General features: G+C 37.2%; 1 protein-coding gene across 1 annotated transcript in view; it reads left to right on the top strand.

The window, feature by feature from the left end:
• The window catches only part of NDUFAF2 (NADH:ubiquinone oxidoreductase complex assembly factor 2), a 185,321-nt gene that overhangs the window by 131,081 nt on the left and 39,051 nt on the right, over positions 1-15,189 (top strand). Inside the window, exon 3 of the mRNA XM_060009449.1 lies at positions 11,987-12,027. Within this exon, the coding sequence (XP_059865432.1) occupies positions 11,987-12,027 (41 nt within the window). The remainder of the gene's footprint in view (positions 1-11,986; positions 12,028-15,189) is intronic.

Below are 15,189 nucleotides of genomic sequence, written 5' to 3'. Positions count from 1 at the left end.
CTGGGCGTATACCCTGAGAAAACCATAATTCCAAAAGAGTCATTTACCCCAGTGTTCATTGCAGCACTATTTACAATAGCCAGGATATGGAAGCAACCTAAGTGTCCATTAACAGATGAACAGATAAAGAAGATATGGCACATATATACAGTGGAGTATTACTCAGCCATAAAAAGAAATAAAATTGAGTTATTTGTAGTCAGGTGGATGGACCTAGAGTCTGTCATACAGAGTGAAGTAAGTCAGAAAGTGAAAAACAAATATCATATGCTAACACATATATATGGAATCTAAAAATAAAAATGGTTCCTATGAACCTAGGGGCAGGACTGGAATAAAGACACAGACATAGAGAATGGACTTGAGGACACGGGGAGGGGGAAGGGTAAGCTGGGACGAAGTGAGAGAGTAACATTGACATATATACACTACCAAATGTAAAATAGATAGCTAGTGGGAAGCAGCTGCATAGAACAGGGAGATCAGCTCAGTACTTTGTGACCATCTAGAAAGGTGGGATAGGGAGGGTGGGAGGGAGGCGCAAGAGGGAGGGGATATATGTATACATATAGCTAATTCACCTTGTTATACAGCAGAAACTAACACACCATTGTAAAGCAATTATACTCCAATAAAGATGTTAAAAAAAATAAAGGATACAGGAGGATCTGCATAGATTATATGCAAATACTACTCCATTTCATATAAGGGAGTTGAACATTTGTGGATTTTGATATCTGTGGGAGTTCTGGAACTAACCCCCCATGGTTACTGAGGGATGACTGTACTTTAAATCATATCTGAATTGCTTATAATACCTAAAACAATGTAAATGCTGTATAAATAGTTGCTGATTAATGGCAAATTCAAGTTTTGCTTTTTGGAAGTTTGCAGAATTTATTTTTCCAAATGTTTTTGATCCATGGTTTGTTGAATTTGTGGATGCAGAACCTGTGGATATAGAGGGCCGACTGTAACACATTTTGTTTATCATTCATCCATCAATGGGCATTTGTGTTTTTTCCACCTTTTGGCTATTGAATAATTCTGCTATGAACATAGGTATACAAATATCTGTAGATTTAAACCTAATTATCTAAATAGTTGTAGTAAATTTAGATGGTCCAAAACCTACATGTTAAAAGCAGAAATTGTCAGAATGATATAGAAGACAGCTATATCAAACAACTTGACCTAATTGACATTATAGAACACTCCACTGAGCAATGGTAGAATAAACATTTTTTTTTTCTTTTGCCGTATGCGGGCCTCTCACCTCTGCGGCCTCTCCCTTTGCGGAGCACAGGCTCCGGACGCGCAGGCTCAGCGGCCATGACTGACAGGCCCACACGCTCCGCGGCATGTCGGATCCTCCCGGACCGGGACACGAACCCGTGTCCCCTGCATCGGCAGGCGGACTCTCAACCACTGCGCCACCAGGAAAGCCCAAACGTTTTTGTTTCATATGCATGTGCAGCACTCACCAGGATGGGCCACAAATTCTTTCCAAAATGTGGAGGAATACTTATCTACTCATTTTATGAAACCAAGTTTACCTTGATACCAGCTCTTCACAGAGACAATAAAGAGAAGAATACTACAAACCAATATCTCACATAAACATTGGATGCAGAAATCATTAACAAAATATTAGCAAACTGAATCCCAGTATATATAAAAGGGTAATATACCATGACCATGTGGAGTTTATATCAGTAACATAGATTGGTTTAACATCTGAAGATTAACATCTCCCCATTTTCCCCACCTCACTGTCCCTCCTAACCATCATTCTAATCTCTGTTTCCTTGAATTTGACTTTTTTTACGTTCCACATAAAAGTGAAACCATGCAGTTTTTTTTCTTTGTGTCTGGCTTATTCACTTAGCCTAATGTGCCCCAGGTACATGCAGGTACATCACAAATGGCAGGATTTTTTTCAAGGGCGAAGAATTTTCCATTGTGTGTGTGTGTGTGTATATATATGCCACAATTTCTTTACCCATTCATCTGTAAGTGGACACAAGTTGTTTCTATATCTTGGCAGTTGTGCATAAGACTGCGATGAACATGGAAACACAGATATTTCTTTGAAATAGTGATTTCATTTCCTTTGGTTATATACCCAGAAGAGACATTGCCAGATCATATGGTAGTTCTAGTTTTACTTTTTTGAAGAACATCATACTGTTTTCCATAATGGCCATACCAATTTACATTTGCACCAATAGGACATAAGGGTATTCTTTTCTCTAGATCCTCGCCAGTACATGTAGTCTTTTACCTTTTTGGTAATAGCCATCCTAAAAGGTTTGAGGTGATGTCTCATTGTGGATTTGATTTGCATTTATGTTCAACACATTAATAAAATAAAGGAGAAAAACCGTAAGTTAATTTCAGTTGGTATAAAAATATTGACAAAATTCAACACACATTCATGATTAAAAATTCTCCACAAACTTTGGAATAAGAAGTTCCTCAACCTATTAAAGGACATTAAGAGGAAGAAAAAAAAACGTTTATGTAACCTCATATTCAATGGTGAAAGAACTCTCGTCCCCTAAAATTGCAAATAAAACAAAGGTATCTTTTCTCACTTTTTATTTCATATCATTCTGGAAAATCCAAGTCAGTGCAATAGGGCAAGAAAAAGAAATAAAATGAATACAGATTGGTAAGGACAAAGTAAAACTGTTCACAGATGACATGATTGTGCATGTAGACAATCTAAAAAGAACTACAAAAATTAATGAATGAATTTAGTAAGTTTTCAAGATATAAAGGCAATATGCTAAAATCAATTATGTATCTACACTCTCATACCAAACAATTGCTAAATAAAATTTTCAGTTATATCATTTTAAATGCTATTAAAAACATGAAGTCTTTAGGGATAAATTTATAGAAATATGTCTCTAAGACCTATACATTGAAAAATATAGAGTATTGCCAAGAGAAATTAAAGAAGATCTAAATAATTGAAGAGATTTATAACTTCCATGGATCAGAAAAGTCAATATTTAAAAGATATTATTTCACCTCAAATTGATCTGTAGATTTAGTGCATTCCCAGTCAAAACTGATATACTGCTTCTAAATTTTATATTAAAATTCAAAGGACCTTGAATACCTACAACATGTTTGAAAAGACCAAGATTGGAAGATTTAACTTTAAAAAGCTATATTTATCAAGACAGTTTAATGCTGTTATGAGGATAGATATAAAATTAATGAGAACCACACTGAAAGTCCAGAATTATTTCTACACTTATATGGTCAATTGATTTTTTCAATGGCAAAAGGAAATTCTTTTCAACAGCTAGTGCAGGATATCCATATGAAAGAAAATAATCTTTGATCTTTACCTCACTTCATCTCTAAAAACTTCAGTTGAAAATGATCACAGACCTAAATGTAAAAGTTAAAACATTTAGAAAAAAACATTGGACAAAATCTTTCAATCATGGGATAGTCAAAGAATTAGATAGGATACACACATAACAAATATCAAAGAAAAAAAATCATGAATTGGACTTCACCAAAATCTTAAAAATTCTATTCTTTAAACAAAAACCTTTGAACAAGTGAAAAGACAAGACAGATAGGGAGAAAATTTGCAATACATAGCTGTCATAGAACTTGTCAGAACGTGTGAAGAGCTGTCATGACTCAGTAATAAGACAAACATCAGAATTTTTAAAAGTGGGCAAAAGATTTGAAAAGGCACTTCACCAAAGAAGATACATAATAGCAGTAGTCATCAAGGAATGTGAATTAAAACCATCGTGAAATAACACTAGACTGGTTAGAATTTAAAAGATTGACAATATGAAGTGTTAATGAGGATATAAAGCATATGAAACTCTCACAAATTTCTGGCTGGAGTGTAAAATGGTACAAGTACTTTGGAAAACAGTTTATCAGCTCTTTATAAATTTAACTGTCCACTTACTCTACAACCTGGAAATTCTGCTAGGTGTTTACCCAGAGACATAAATAAGTCTGCCCAAATTCTTGTACCCAATTTTTTCACAGCAGTTTTATTCATAACAGCCCAAAACTGAAAACTGCCCAAGTAGTGAGTGGATAAACACATTGTCATTTTTCCATGCAGTGGAATACCACACAGCAGTAAAAAGAATAAACTGCTGCTATGCTTGTTGTTTTTTTTTTTTATTACTCCATATCAATATTACCACAAATTTAGCAGCTTAAAATGGCACACATTTATCATCTCCCGGTTCCCGTGGTCAGGAGTCCAGGCATAGCCTATCTGGGTTCTCTACTTAGGGTCTCACAAGTCTGCAATCAAGGCGTCAGCCAGGGCTGCATTCGTTACTGACCAGTGCTCTTGGACTCCTTAATCACTAGAAATTGGTAAGCGACCAGACAAGAAATTCAAGCAAGGTTTTACTGGGACTAGTGCTATAGCACGAGGGAGCAAAAACAAGTAACAGGTTCCCTTGCTTACTCCTCGAGTGGAGCGGGCAGCTGCTTCCTTATATGGGATGAGGGTAGGGGTGTGTCCAGGGCTCGGGCCAGAGGGGTGGCTAAGGTGGTCTGCCCACGCCCTTCATGGTGCTGTGTGCAGGGTTCATGTGCGGTACTCTGCTTTTGCTCCAGTCTCTCCAGAAGTGGCAGTTGGGTTTATGGTCTTTTTGTATCTTATTGTTCATAATTTTCCCCAACTGTGCAAGCACGCAGTTATTTTTAGTCCTTTATAGTTTCTTTGTATTTTGTTGCTGGAGGAGACATTTGTCCAGGTGCAAGCACTGCAACAAAGGATCCCAGGTCCCAACCTGTCTCACATTCTCATCTGGAGGCTTGAGTGTGGAAGGATCCACTTTCCCACACATGTGGTTGTTGGCAGTATTCAGTTCCTTGCGGTTGTAGGGCTGTGAGCTTCAGTTTTTTGCTTGATGTTGGCCAGAGACCACCATAACCTCCTTGAGGTCGCCAGCAGTTTCTTGCCACATAATATTCCCCAACATGGCCTTCTTTTTCCTTACAGTCAGGGAGGGAAAGAGAGACTCCAAAAAGAAGGATACTATAATCTTATGTAGCATCATCATGTAATCACATACATTCCATGACCTTTGCCATATTTTCATAGTTAGAAGTAAGTCACAGGTCCTGTCCTTACTCAAGGGGAAGAGATCATACAGAGGCATGAACACCAAGTGGTAGGGGTTTTGGAGGTTACCTTCAGAGTCTGTTTTCTATACACAGTAACAGGGATTAAGATTATTTTATATTGAGTAAAAGAAGCTAATGCAAAATAGTACATACTATAAGATTCCATTTATATGAAATTGTAGATAAGGCAAAACTAATCAACAGTGACAAAGGGTATTGATAGAGAGCACTCACTGGGGGCTGTGGGTGAATTGAGGTGGGTGTTTGCATGTAGTCAGACACTAGGGAACTTTTGGAGATGATGGAAATGTTCTATACCCTGATTGTGGTGCTGGTTACAAGGTTGTATACATTTGTCAGAACTCATGGAATTGCACACTTAAAATGGTTTCACTGTGTTGTATGTAAATTATACTTCAATAAAGTTGATTAAGAAAAAAGAACAGTAATAGCCATGAGCATCACGAAGTTTGTAACTTAATTGTGCCAAGTAAATCTAATAATATCCTTAAGAAACTGTTTAGAGTCGGTAATCAGAAAATAACTCATTTTGTAATATATCATTTGAAGAATTTTCAACAAATTCTTGTGGTGAAATGTGGAAAAATTCTTGTGGTGAAAAAGTGAAAAAATGTGGATTTTTTTTTATATTCTTTATGATGTGTCAACACTCAGAACTGGCAAAGATGGTTTTTTGAAAGATGAAGCTTTATTAAAATGTCATATTTTCCTTTAGTAGTGTAAACACATACTTCTAATGTATCTTTTGGATGCAAACTGTTGATAACCTATCTATAATTTCAGCTCTGAATGGTCACCTACTGAATCTGGTGATAAATTTCTCATTTACCTTAACCCCTGTTGGTACTACTTCTAAAAGTGTATTAGCCATTTTCAGTTCTTATAGAATTTTGAAGAATCTATGCTTCATGAAGTATTTAACTTGCATGTTCACTTTTACGCTCATTATACTGTGTTATATTCCAATAAGAGTATTAAAGTTCAGTGAAAATCTCATGCCCACTGATGAGAATGCAAATGAGTGTTGATGAAAGAATGCTAGGATCTTAAGGCATAAACTGTCCGGTTTTCTTGCTAAATTCTATTCAAACAATGGTTACATTATAATGAAGACTGATACAGAATCCACCATACAAATATAATTAGCAATGGCAAAATCATTATATAATTCGTAATTGAATAGAGGTTCAGTTCCAGATTGTTCTGAGGTTAAAAAAAAAATAAATGTAATGATTTTATATTAGCGCTTATTTCTGTTCCTTCCTCCTCCTAACCTTCGCCAGCCATCAGCAGGACATTTCCTTTGTTGTATGTAGTGACTGGGAAACTAGGGATGATTATATAAATGAGTGATCACACTGAAAATTTCTAGCTGTAACCTTTATTGGATACATAACAGTGAACAGGCATCAACCATCATCTCAAGAAGACATTTCAAGTATCTGGTTATTGTAAAATTATAAATATTGTAAATTATATTGTAGAATTATTTATTTCAGAAATTGCATTTATCTATCTAAACAAAAATCTTCTTCCTTGAGCCATTTAAAACAAAGCTAAAGGAAGCCCTTATATCTTTCCTTAGAGAATAATGTCTCATGAGAGTGAATAGTCTAGGTACTACTTAATACGTTATCTGAATTATATTACTTTCTTATATCTATGAATGAATTTTATAAACATACACAAAACCAGTGGGGCTTAGAAAACACATATCAGAGTTTCTTCAACCTATTCATCCACCGTGGAATTTTAAAAGATTATTTGGATTCTACTGAAGTATTTTTCTTTTCCCAATGTTAAAAATAACGGAAAGTGATGTTTTATAGACTCATCAGTAAGGCAAATTGTTGTTTTTCTCATGGTAATGGTAAGTGTGCATTGTGCCATTATATTTTTTAACATGGTCTGATGCCAGTGGTAGTGTTCATAGAGTCTAGAATACATGGCAATCAGGTAAAAAGTGTAATAGGGTTTTTTTTGTTTGCTTTTTAATTTTTATTGGAGTATAGTTGATTTATAATATTGTGTTAGTTTTGGGTGTACAGCAAAGTGAAAAAAGTGTAATAGTTAATAATGATTTTTATTTTAGATAATATGGAAGTGTTTTGCTTTTTAAATTTTATTTATTTATTTATTTTATTATGGCTGCCTTGGGTCTTCGTTGCTGCGTGCAGGCTTTCTCTAGTTGTGGCAAGTGGGGGCTACTCTTTTTTTTTTTTTTAACATCTTTATTGGAGTATAATTGCTTTACAATGGTGTGTTAGTTTCTGCTTTATAACAAAGTGAATCAGCTATACATATATCCCAATATCTCCTCCCTCTTGCGTCTCCCTCCCACCCACCCTATCCCACCTCTCTAGGTGGTCACAAAGCACCGAGCTTATCTCCCTGTGCTATGCGGCTGCTTCCCACTAGCTATCTGTTTTACATTTGGTAGTGTATATATGTCCATGCCACTCTCTCACTTTGTCCCAGCTTACCCTTTCCCCTCCCTGTATCCTCAAGTCCATTCTCTAGTAGATCTGTGTCTTTATTCCCGTCTTGCCCCTAGGTTCTTCATGACCATTTTTTTGTTTGTTTTTTAGATTCCATATATATGTGTTAGCATACGGTATTTGTTTTTCTCTTTCTGACTTACTTCACTCTGTATGACAGACTCTAGATCCATCCACCTCACTACAAATAACTCAATTTCGTTTCTTTTTATGGCTGAGTAATATTCCATTGTATATACGTGCCACATCTTCTTTATCCATTCATCTGTCAGTGGGCACTTAGATTGCTTCCATGTCCTGGCTATTGTAAATAGAACTGCAATGAACATTGTGGTACATGACTCTTCTTTTTTTTTTTTTTTTTTTTGCGGTAGACGGGCATCTCACTGTTGTGGCCTTTTCCGTTGCAGAGCACAGGCTCCGGACGCGCAGGCTCAGCGGCCATGGCTCACAGGCCCAGCCGCTCTGCGGCATGTGGGATCTTCCTGGACCGGGGCACAAACCCGTGTCCCCTGCATTGGCAGGTGGACTCTCAACCACTGCACCACCAGGGAAGCCCCATGACTCTTTTTGAATTATGGTTTTCTCAGGGTATATGCCCAGTAGTGGGATTGCTGGATCATATGGTAGTTCTATTTTTAGTTTTTTAAGGAACTTGCATACTGTTCTCCATAGTGGCTGTATCAATTTACATTCCCACCAACGGTGCAAGAGGGTTCCCTTTTCTCCACACCCTCTCCAACATTTATTGTTTGTAGATTTTTTGATGATGGCCATTCTGACCAGTGTGAAATGATATCTCATTGTAGTTTGTTTTGTTTTGTTTTGTTTTGTTTTTGCGGTAAGCGGGCCTCTCATTGTTGTGGCCTCTCCCGTTGCGGAGCACAGGCTCCGGACGCGCAGGCTCAGCGGCCATGGCTCACGGGCCCAGCCGCTCTGCGGCATGTGGGATCTTCCCGGACCGGGGCATGAACCCGTATCCCTTGCATCGGCAGGCGGACTCTCAACCACTGCGCCAACCAGGGAAGCCCTCATTGTAGTTTTGATTTGCATTTCTCTAATGATTAATGATGTTGAGCATTCTTTCATGTGTTTGTTGGCAATCTGTATATCTTCTTTGGAGAAATGTCTGTTTAGGTCTATTGAGCTGCATGAGCTGCTTGTAAATTTTGGAGATTAATGCTTTGTCAGTTGCTTCATTTGCAAATATTTTCTCCCATTCTGAGGGTTGTCTTTTTCTTCTTGTTTATGGTTTCCTTTGCTGTGCAAAAGCTTTGAAGTTTCATTAGGTCCCATTTGTTTATTTTTGTTTTTATTTCCATTTCTCTAGGAGGTGGGTCAGAAAGGATCTTGCTGTGATTTATGTCATAGAATGTTCTGCCTGTGTTTTCCTCTAAGGGTTTGATAGTGTCTGGCCTTACATTTAGGTCTTTAATCCATTTTGAGTTTACTTTTGTGTATGGTGTTGGGGAGTGTTCTAATTTCATTCTTTACATGTAGTTGTCCAGTTTTCCCAGCACCACTCATTGAAGAGGCTGGGGCTACTCTTTGTTGCGGTGCGTAGGCTTCTCATTGTGGTGGCTTCTCTTGTTGTAGAGCACAAGCTCTTGGTGCACGGGCTTCAGTAGTTGTGGCACACGGGCTCTGTAGTTGTGGCTCACGGGCACAGGCTGAGGAGTTGTGGCACCCGGGTTTAGTTGCTCTGCAGCATGTGGGATCTTCCTGGACCAGGGCTCAAACCCATGTCCCCTGTATTGGCAGGTGGGTTCTTAACCACTGCACTACCAGGAAAGCTCATGAAAGAGTTTTTGAATCAAGATATATAGTTGTTACTAAAAGGATTATACTTATGGTAGCCCTAGCACGGGGGTTGGCAAACTTTTTCATTAAAGGGCCAGATGGTAAATATTTTAGGCTTTGTGGGCCATATGGTCTTTGTTACAGCTGCTCAACTCTGCCATTGTAGCCCACATTATAATAGATAATATGTAAATAAATGTGACTGTGTTCGAATAAAACATTATTTACAGAGGCTGAAATTTGAATTTTATTTAATTTTCATGTGTCATGAAATATTGTTCTTTGTTGGTTATGTTTTTCAGCAGTTAAAACAAAAAACAAGCCATGGGCCGAATTTTGCTTGCAGGCTATATACCCCTGCCATAGCAGTTGATTTTTCTGAACTAACTTTCTAATCCAAATTAGAACTGAAGATTTATTGCTTAAAACCTTTTAGAGGTATATGGCTCATGGTGAATTATTTTAAAAGAAGTCTATTTCCTGGGGGGGAAAAAATGCCCATAAACATAGACAAGTACCCCTTATTTTGACCATAAAGAGGCAGTTGACAGCTTCCATAAACCACTTATTTCCTTGATCGTACAGAGGAATCTTGCTGTTGCTAAGCTGGGTTTTCTAATACAGGTCAAAATCCCATTACAATGAATATTTTTATAGTGAGAGTATTTTATAGTGGAAGTATTCATTCAACAACTGTATTTAAGTACCTACTCTTTCGAGGCATTTCGGTGGTAGAAAAATAAATCTCCTGTGGATGCATCCTGCCTTTGACAACCTTCCAGCCTAACGAGAAATATAAAGTTTGTGCAAGTTGTGGCTAGAAATGGACCAAACAGAGCTGGAAGCTAATAAGAATAGGATGCAGAAAATAATAACAGAGATAGAAGTTCAGAAACAGAAATAGAGAAGGCAAAACACTGGGTCTGTATTGAAAATACACGTATGGGGCCAGTGCAAGAGAGAACAAAGTAGGGAGAAATAACTTATCACAGGCCCACAGTTGAATGTTGCTCTTTGTACCCGCACAATCATTCATTACTGGGCTTGTCATGAGGACAGGTCCCGCTGCTATTACTTGGATGACAGAAGGCAGGGTAGCAGAGCTAGCCTGTCAGAAGAGAAGGTGGCTGGTGAATGGGCAGAGCTCAGATTTTAGAGCCGGTTCAACCAGCATTTGATTCTCAGACTGTTACTTGCTAAATATGTGAGTTTCGGCAGGTTGCTTAATCTTTAGTTTCCCAATCTGTAAAATGGGGTGAATCTTATTTTTTGACAGTAGTCAGTGTTGTGACCTGTTCCTCTTCCTAGTTTAGTGTTCTTTGCTTGTTGCTTATAAACTTTGAGAAACTGCTTAGTAGAGCATGGATGGTTTTTGGATCCAGAGACAGGGTCAGATCTGGATTCAAATTCCACCATTACTACTTAACGTATAAATTTGGGAATGTCATTGAATTTCTCTATAAAATAAGCACACTTCATGATTTTGTAATGAAGATTGAATTAACTAAAGTGATAAAATAATAGTTTCTACTTTTCAAAGACTATATTCCTTACAGTGTGTTTTCTCACAGTTTCCTATATATCCTCATAGGCCAAGCAGGTTTTGTTGATCTTTGCTTTTTTTGAGTCTGTTATAAAAAATACAGGTTTACTGAATAATAGTGATAGTGATAACTTAGACTTGGATGTTTACTCTGTGCCAGACTCTGAGCTAAGAACTTATATATACTATTTCATATAACTTGCACAATGTAGATACTAAAATCTAGATACTAGTATTATAATTTTACAGGTGGGAAATCTGATGCTTAGAAAGTTAAATAACTTGCCTCAGGTAACACAGCTAGTAAGTACTTAAGTTGGGATTTGCACCCCCAAAATCTGCCTCTGCTCTGCTAAGTACTATAACATGTCTTCATGTGATTCTGATACACTTCTCTAGAGGCAGTTGCCCCACTCCCTTCCTATTACTAAAGCATCTAGCACAGTGCCCAGCGCCCAGAAGGCACTTCACAAATATGGACTCTTTCTACTCTGCCTCTCATCTCCCAAATGTTGGAGCTAAGATACCAACCACACAAGATAGACTGCTTGCTAGAACAGGTTAGAAGAGAAATCTCTGTAAATGAAAACTTGTCTACATCCATTCTTTTACATATTGAGCAATAATTGGTTCATATTTCCAGGATAATATAACTTTAATATTGCCTTGAAGTTTACTGTATTATGATTTGGCTTTTATGCCATATATACCCTAAATTGAATTCAGATGATTATGGGGTATGATTTTAGTTATGAAACTATCCCCTCTACATCCTCCCCACACTTAAGTAATTTTTATGACACAAATCATGACCTAATATGTTTCTTTTCTGTGCCCCTTCACTAGTATATATGCTACAGGAGAGGAGGGAACTCATGTGCCTAAAACAATATATAACAGGTGCTTAATACATATTTGTTTCATGCATGAATGAATAAAATGTGCAAATTATAGAAAACTTGTATTTAAATATTATTTTTCTTTATAGCTTGGATCAGAAAAACAAGAAAGACTCCACCTACTATGGAGGTAAGAATACGCAGGAAAATATTCAAATAGGTGTTTATAATGCTGTGTTTCTCAATTGGGAGTTTGTACTCTCAGGGATACGTGAAACCTCTAAAATATATGTGATGCCACCTCTCCAAAGCATTAATTTTACCCCATAGAAAATAATTTCAAACATTTTTATAATAAAATAAATGCACAAATTGTGGGATGTAACAAAATCCATATAAAATGTTAAATGAAATAATAAAAATTTAAAACAAAATAAAAACACTTTAGAGAATGTTTGGACTTACAGCAGCTTGCATTAGGTCACTTCCCTGTCCCCTGGGAGTTCTCTGTTCTGATACAGATGATTTGGTGGAAAAGTTTGAGAAACACTAAATCTCTTGGTCCTCTCTAACTCATGCTCTGCCCTTAATTTTATATGAAACATAAAATTTTATAATTTTATATAAATTTAACACCATCTAGTATCTGAAGAAACCTATTACAATTAGCATGTAATATGTAACACTTGGTAACTAATAGTTGAATTGAATTTTTATTTAAAACTTAAAAACATAGGGAATTCCCTGGCAGTCCAGTGGTTAGGACTCCGTGCTTTCACTGCCCAGGTTCAATCCCTGGTTGGGGAACTAAGATCCTGCAAACCACGTGGAGTGGCCAAAAACAAAAAAAAAAACTTTAGAAACATAGTTTGGGTGGGATGCAGAATAAAAAGCATAGCAATGCTGTGGTATTTGTGTTTTTAAAACATGATTATTTCATAATTTTTATTTTAAAACAATAGCATGAAATGTTCTAAAGTTAATTTGTAAGAAATAAATGTATTTCATAAGAGGGAAGTTTTCAAATTAATATACTACCTATTCCATTTTTTCTGCTACTGAGGACTCCTCTTTTCCCTCCCCTATTCCCTCACTACTACAACTCTGCTGACAATGTAAATGGGCTCCGATACTCAGGCCACACTTTTTAAGAGGTGGGATACTCCAGGGCAGAATTTATGATGACCTATAAATTGGCATACCTATCTTTACTTGTTCCATTCCTCCTGGACTGACTCCATCAAGGTGTGTCTGCCTGGGGTCTGAGTGAGCACATCTCTAAGCCTATTTCTAGCTTTGTATGTTGCTTCTACCTTGACCTTGTCTTACTCTTCTCAGACCCTTTTTTCTAATATCAGTGAACCTTGGAATAAAAGCGAAAAAAAGTCAATGTGATCCAATATTCAGAAGTAGCCCCTGTGGTTTCCAGTGGTAGGATGGATCAAGGAGCCCTTCTGATTCCCCTTCTCTGGGCCATAATAATAGCTACTGTTCTCAGAGAAAAAGGTGTTTCTTCTATCCTCCAGACTTTGAAAGCCTTCTTCCATGGAAACATTGATACTTGCAAAGTGATTAGATGGAGGCAACTGCAATAATCAGGCCTAAGGCACTACTCCTGTAAATGTTAGGTAATCCCAGTATCTCAGACAAGTTCCAGTCAGAACAGTGAGACCAAGTCATTCCCTCCATGGTGCTCACATTCTTGAATATCTAAAAAGGGGCCCTCTGTTGCCTCTTTTCTAATGTACTGTTAATCACATCGTTCTTTATGCTCTTCTGTACCTCCCAACAGACACACACACACACACACACACACACACACACACACACATACATGCACACACCCTTTTCTCTCCCTCCTGACCCTTTCCATTGTGTTCCAGGAATTTCCGTTTCTTTATTAGCAAATTACCCTTCACCTCTGATATTGTCCTAGGAACTTTCTCTACCATAGAGCCTCAAGTAAAATCTATGTGTCTAAAAGATAGTGAGTCTCTTTTTTCCTTGAGGTGAATTGTGCTCATTTTCCTACAACCCATAGAAAAGGAATTGGGATCGATTGCTCCTACCTTCCCTGAGTCATTTCCAAAATATTATTCCATTTTGTGAGCCCAGGAGAGTGTGGTACCTTTGCAATCCAAGTAGATTTCTCTCGACCTGTTCATCATTTTTATCTTTGCTAACCTCTAGGGCACTCTCCCACACTGATGGCAGAGATTAGAACCAGACTTGCGGTTTTTTCCCCGTCAGTGTCTTCCTAAGTCTTAGCCATTTACTTCTTTGACTTCATCCACACCAGTATCCCTACTTCAATAAACAACCACTTCTGTAGCCACACCTTAGTTCGTGTCGTCCCCAAACATCATTCTATCACTAAAACTTATAAACTCTTCAATTCCAGATTTTACATATATCATGTTAAGAGGGAGGAAAAACCTATTTACTGTTAAAATAAGTCATGTATACAGGAGATCACAAGAATTAAATGTATTGTTTAATAGGTTATTATAAGGCAAATTCCACCCAAGTCAAGAAACAGAACTTTGCCAGCTACTCATGTGCCCGATCTCAATACAACCTCCTTTCTCCCCACAAAAGCAACCCTGAACCTGACTTTTATAGTAATTGTTTACTCACGTGTTTAAATAATCTTCTCAGCCAAATGTACACTATAGTTTAGACTTGCCCATTTTGTAAAAACTTCATATTTGTTTTAAATCTCTTTCAGTTTATATGTTCTTCCTCCATCACTTTTATTTCCTTACAAATTTGTCTGTTGAAAAACCCAGCCCATTTGACTTAAAGAGTTTGCCACAGTCTAGATTTTGCTGATCTTATGCTCTCTGTGTAATTCAACATGTTCCCCTGCTCCTCTGTCTTTCTTCCACATTGGCAGCTGGATCCAGAAGCTAGATATTGATGTTTGATCTTTTTGTCAAGAATGTAGAAAATGTTTGGCAAGACTACAGGAGAACATTATGTCTGGTTGTCCTTCTTTTTGTGATCTTTGTAATTGCTCATGCTTAATACCTATATCAATTCATTAGAAACAACCTCCTATTCTTGCATATCTGTTGAAACTAGTTTGTTTTCAAGATGCTACCAGTAATTTGAGTTCTCTACTTTTTTTCAAATCACTTAGTGAACTCCCACCCCCAAATAGACTTCTGCCCATATCACCTGTAGACTATGGCTGAAGCTTAGCCAGTAGCAATTAGAATACCATTTACAATAGCATCAGAAAGCATAAAATACCCTGATACAAATTAAGCAAATATATGCGACATGTAGACTTTTTAAAAATATTTATTTATTTGTATGTATGTATGTCTGTGTTGGATCTTCATTGCTG

The sequence above is a fragment of the Delphinus delphis genome, chromosome 3 (genome assembly GCF_949987515.2).
Source record: "Delphinus delphis chromosome 3, mDelDel1.2, whole genome shotgun sequence".
NCBI lineage: Eukaryota > Metazoa > Chordata > Mammalia > Artiodactyla > Delphinidae > Delphinus > Delphinus delphis.
This window is presented reverse-complemented; position numbering and strand designations above follow the sequence as displayed.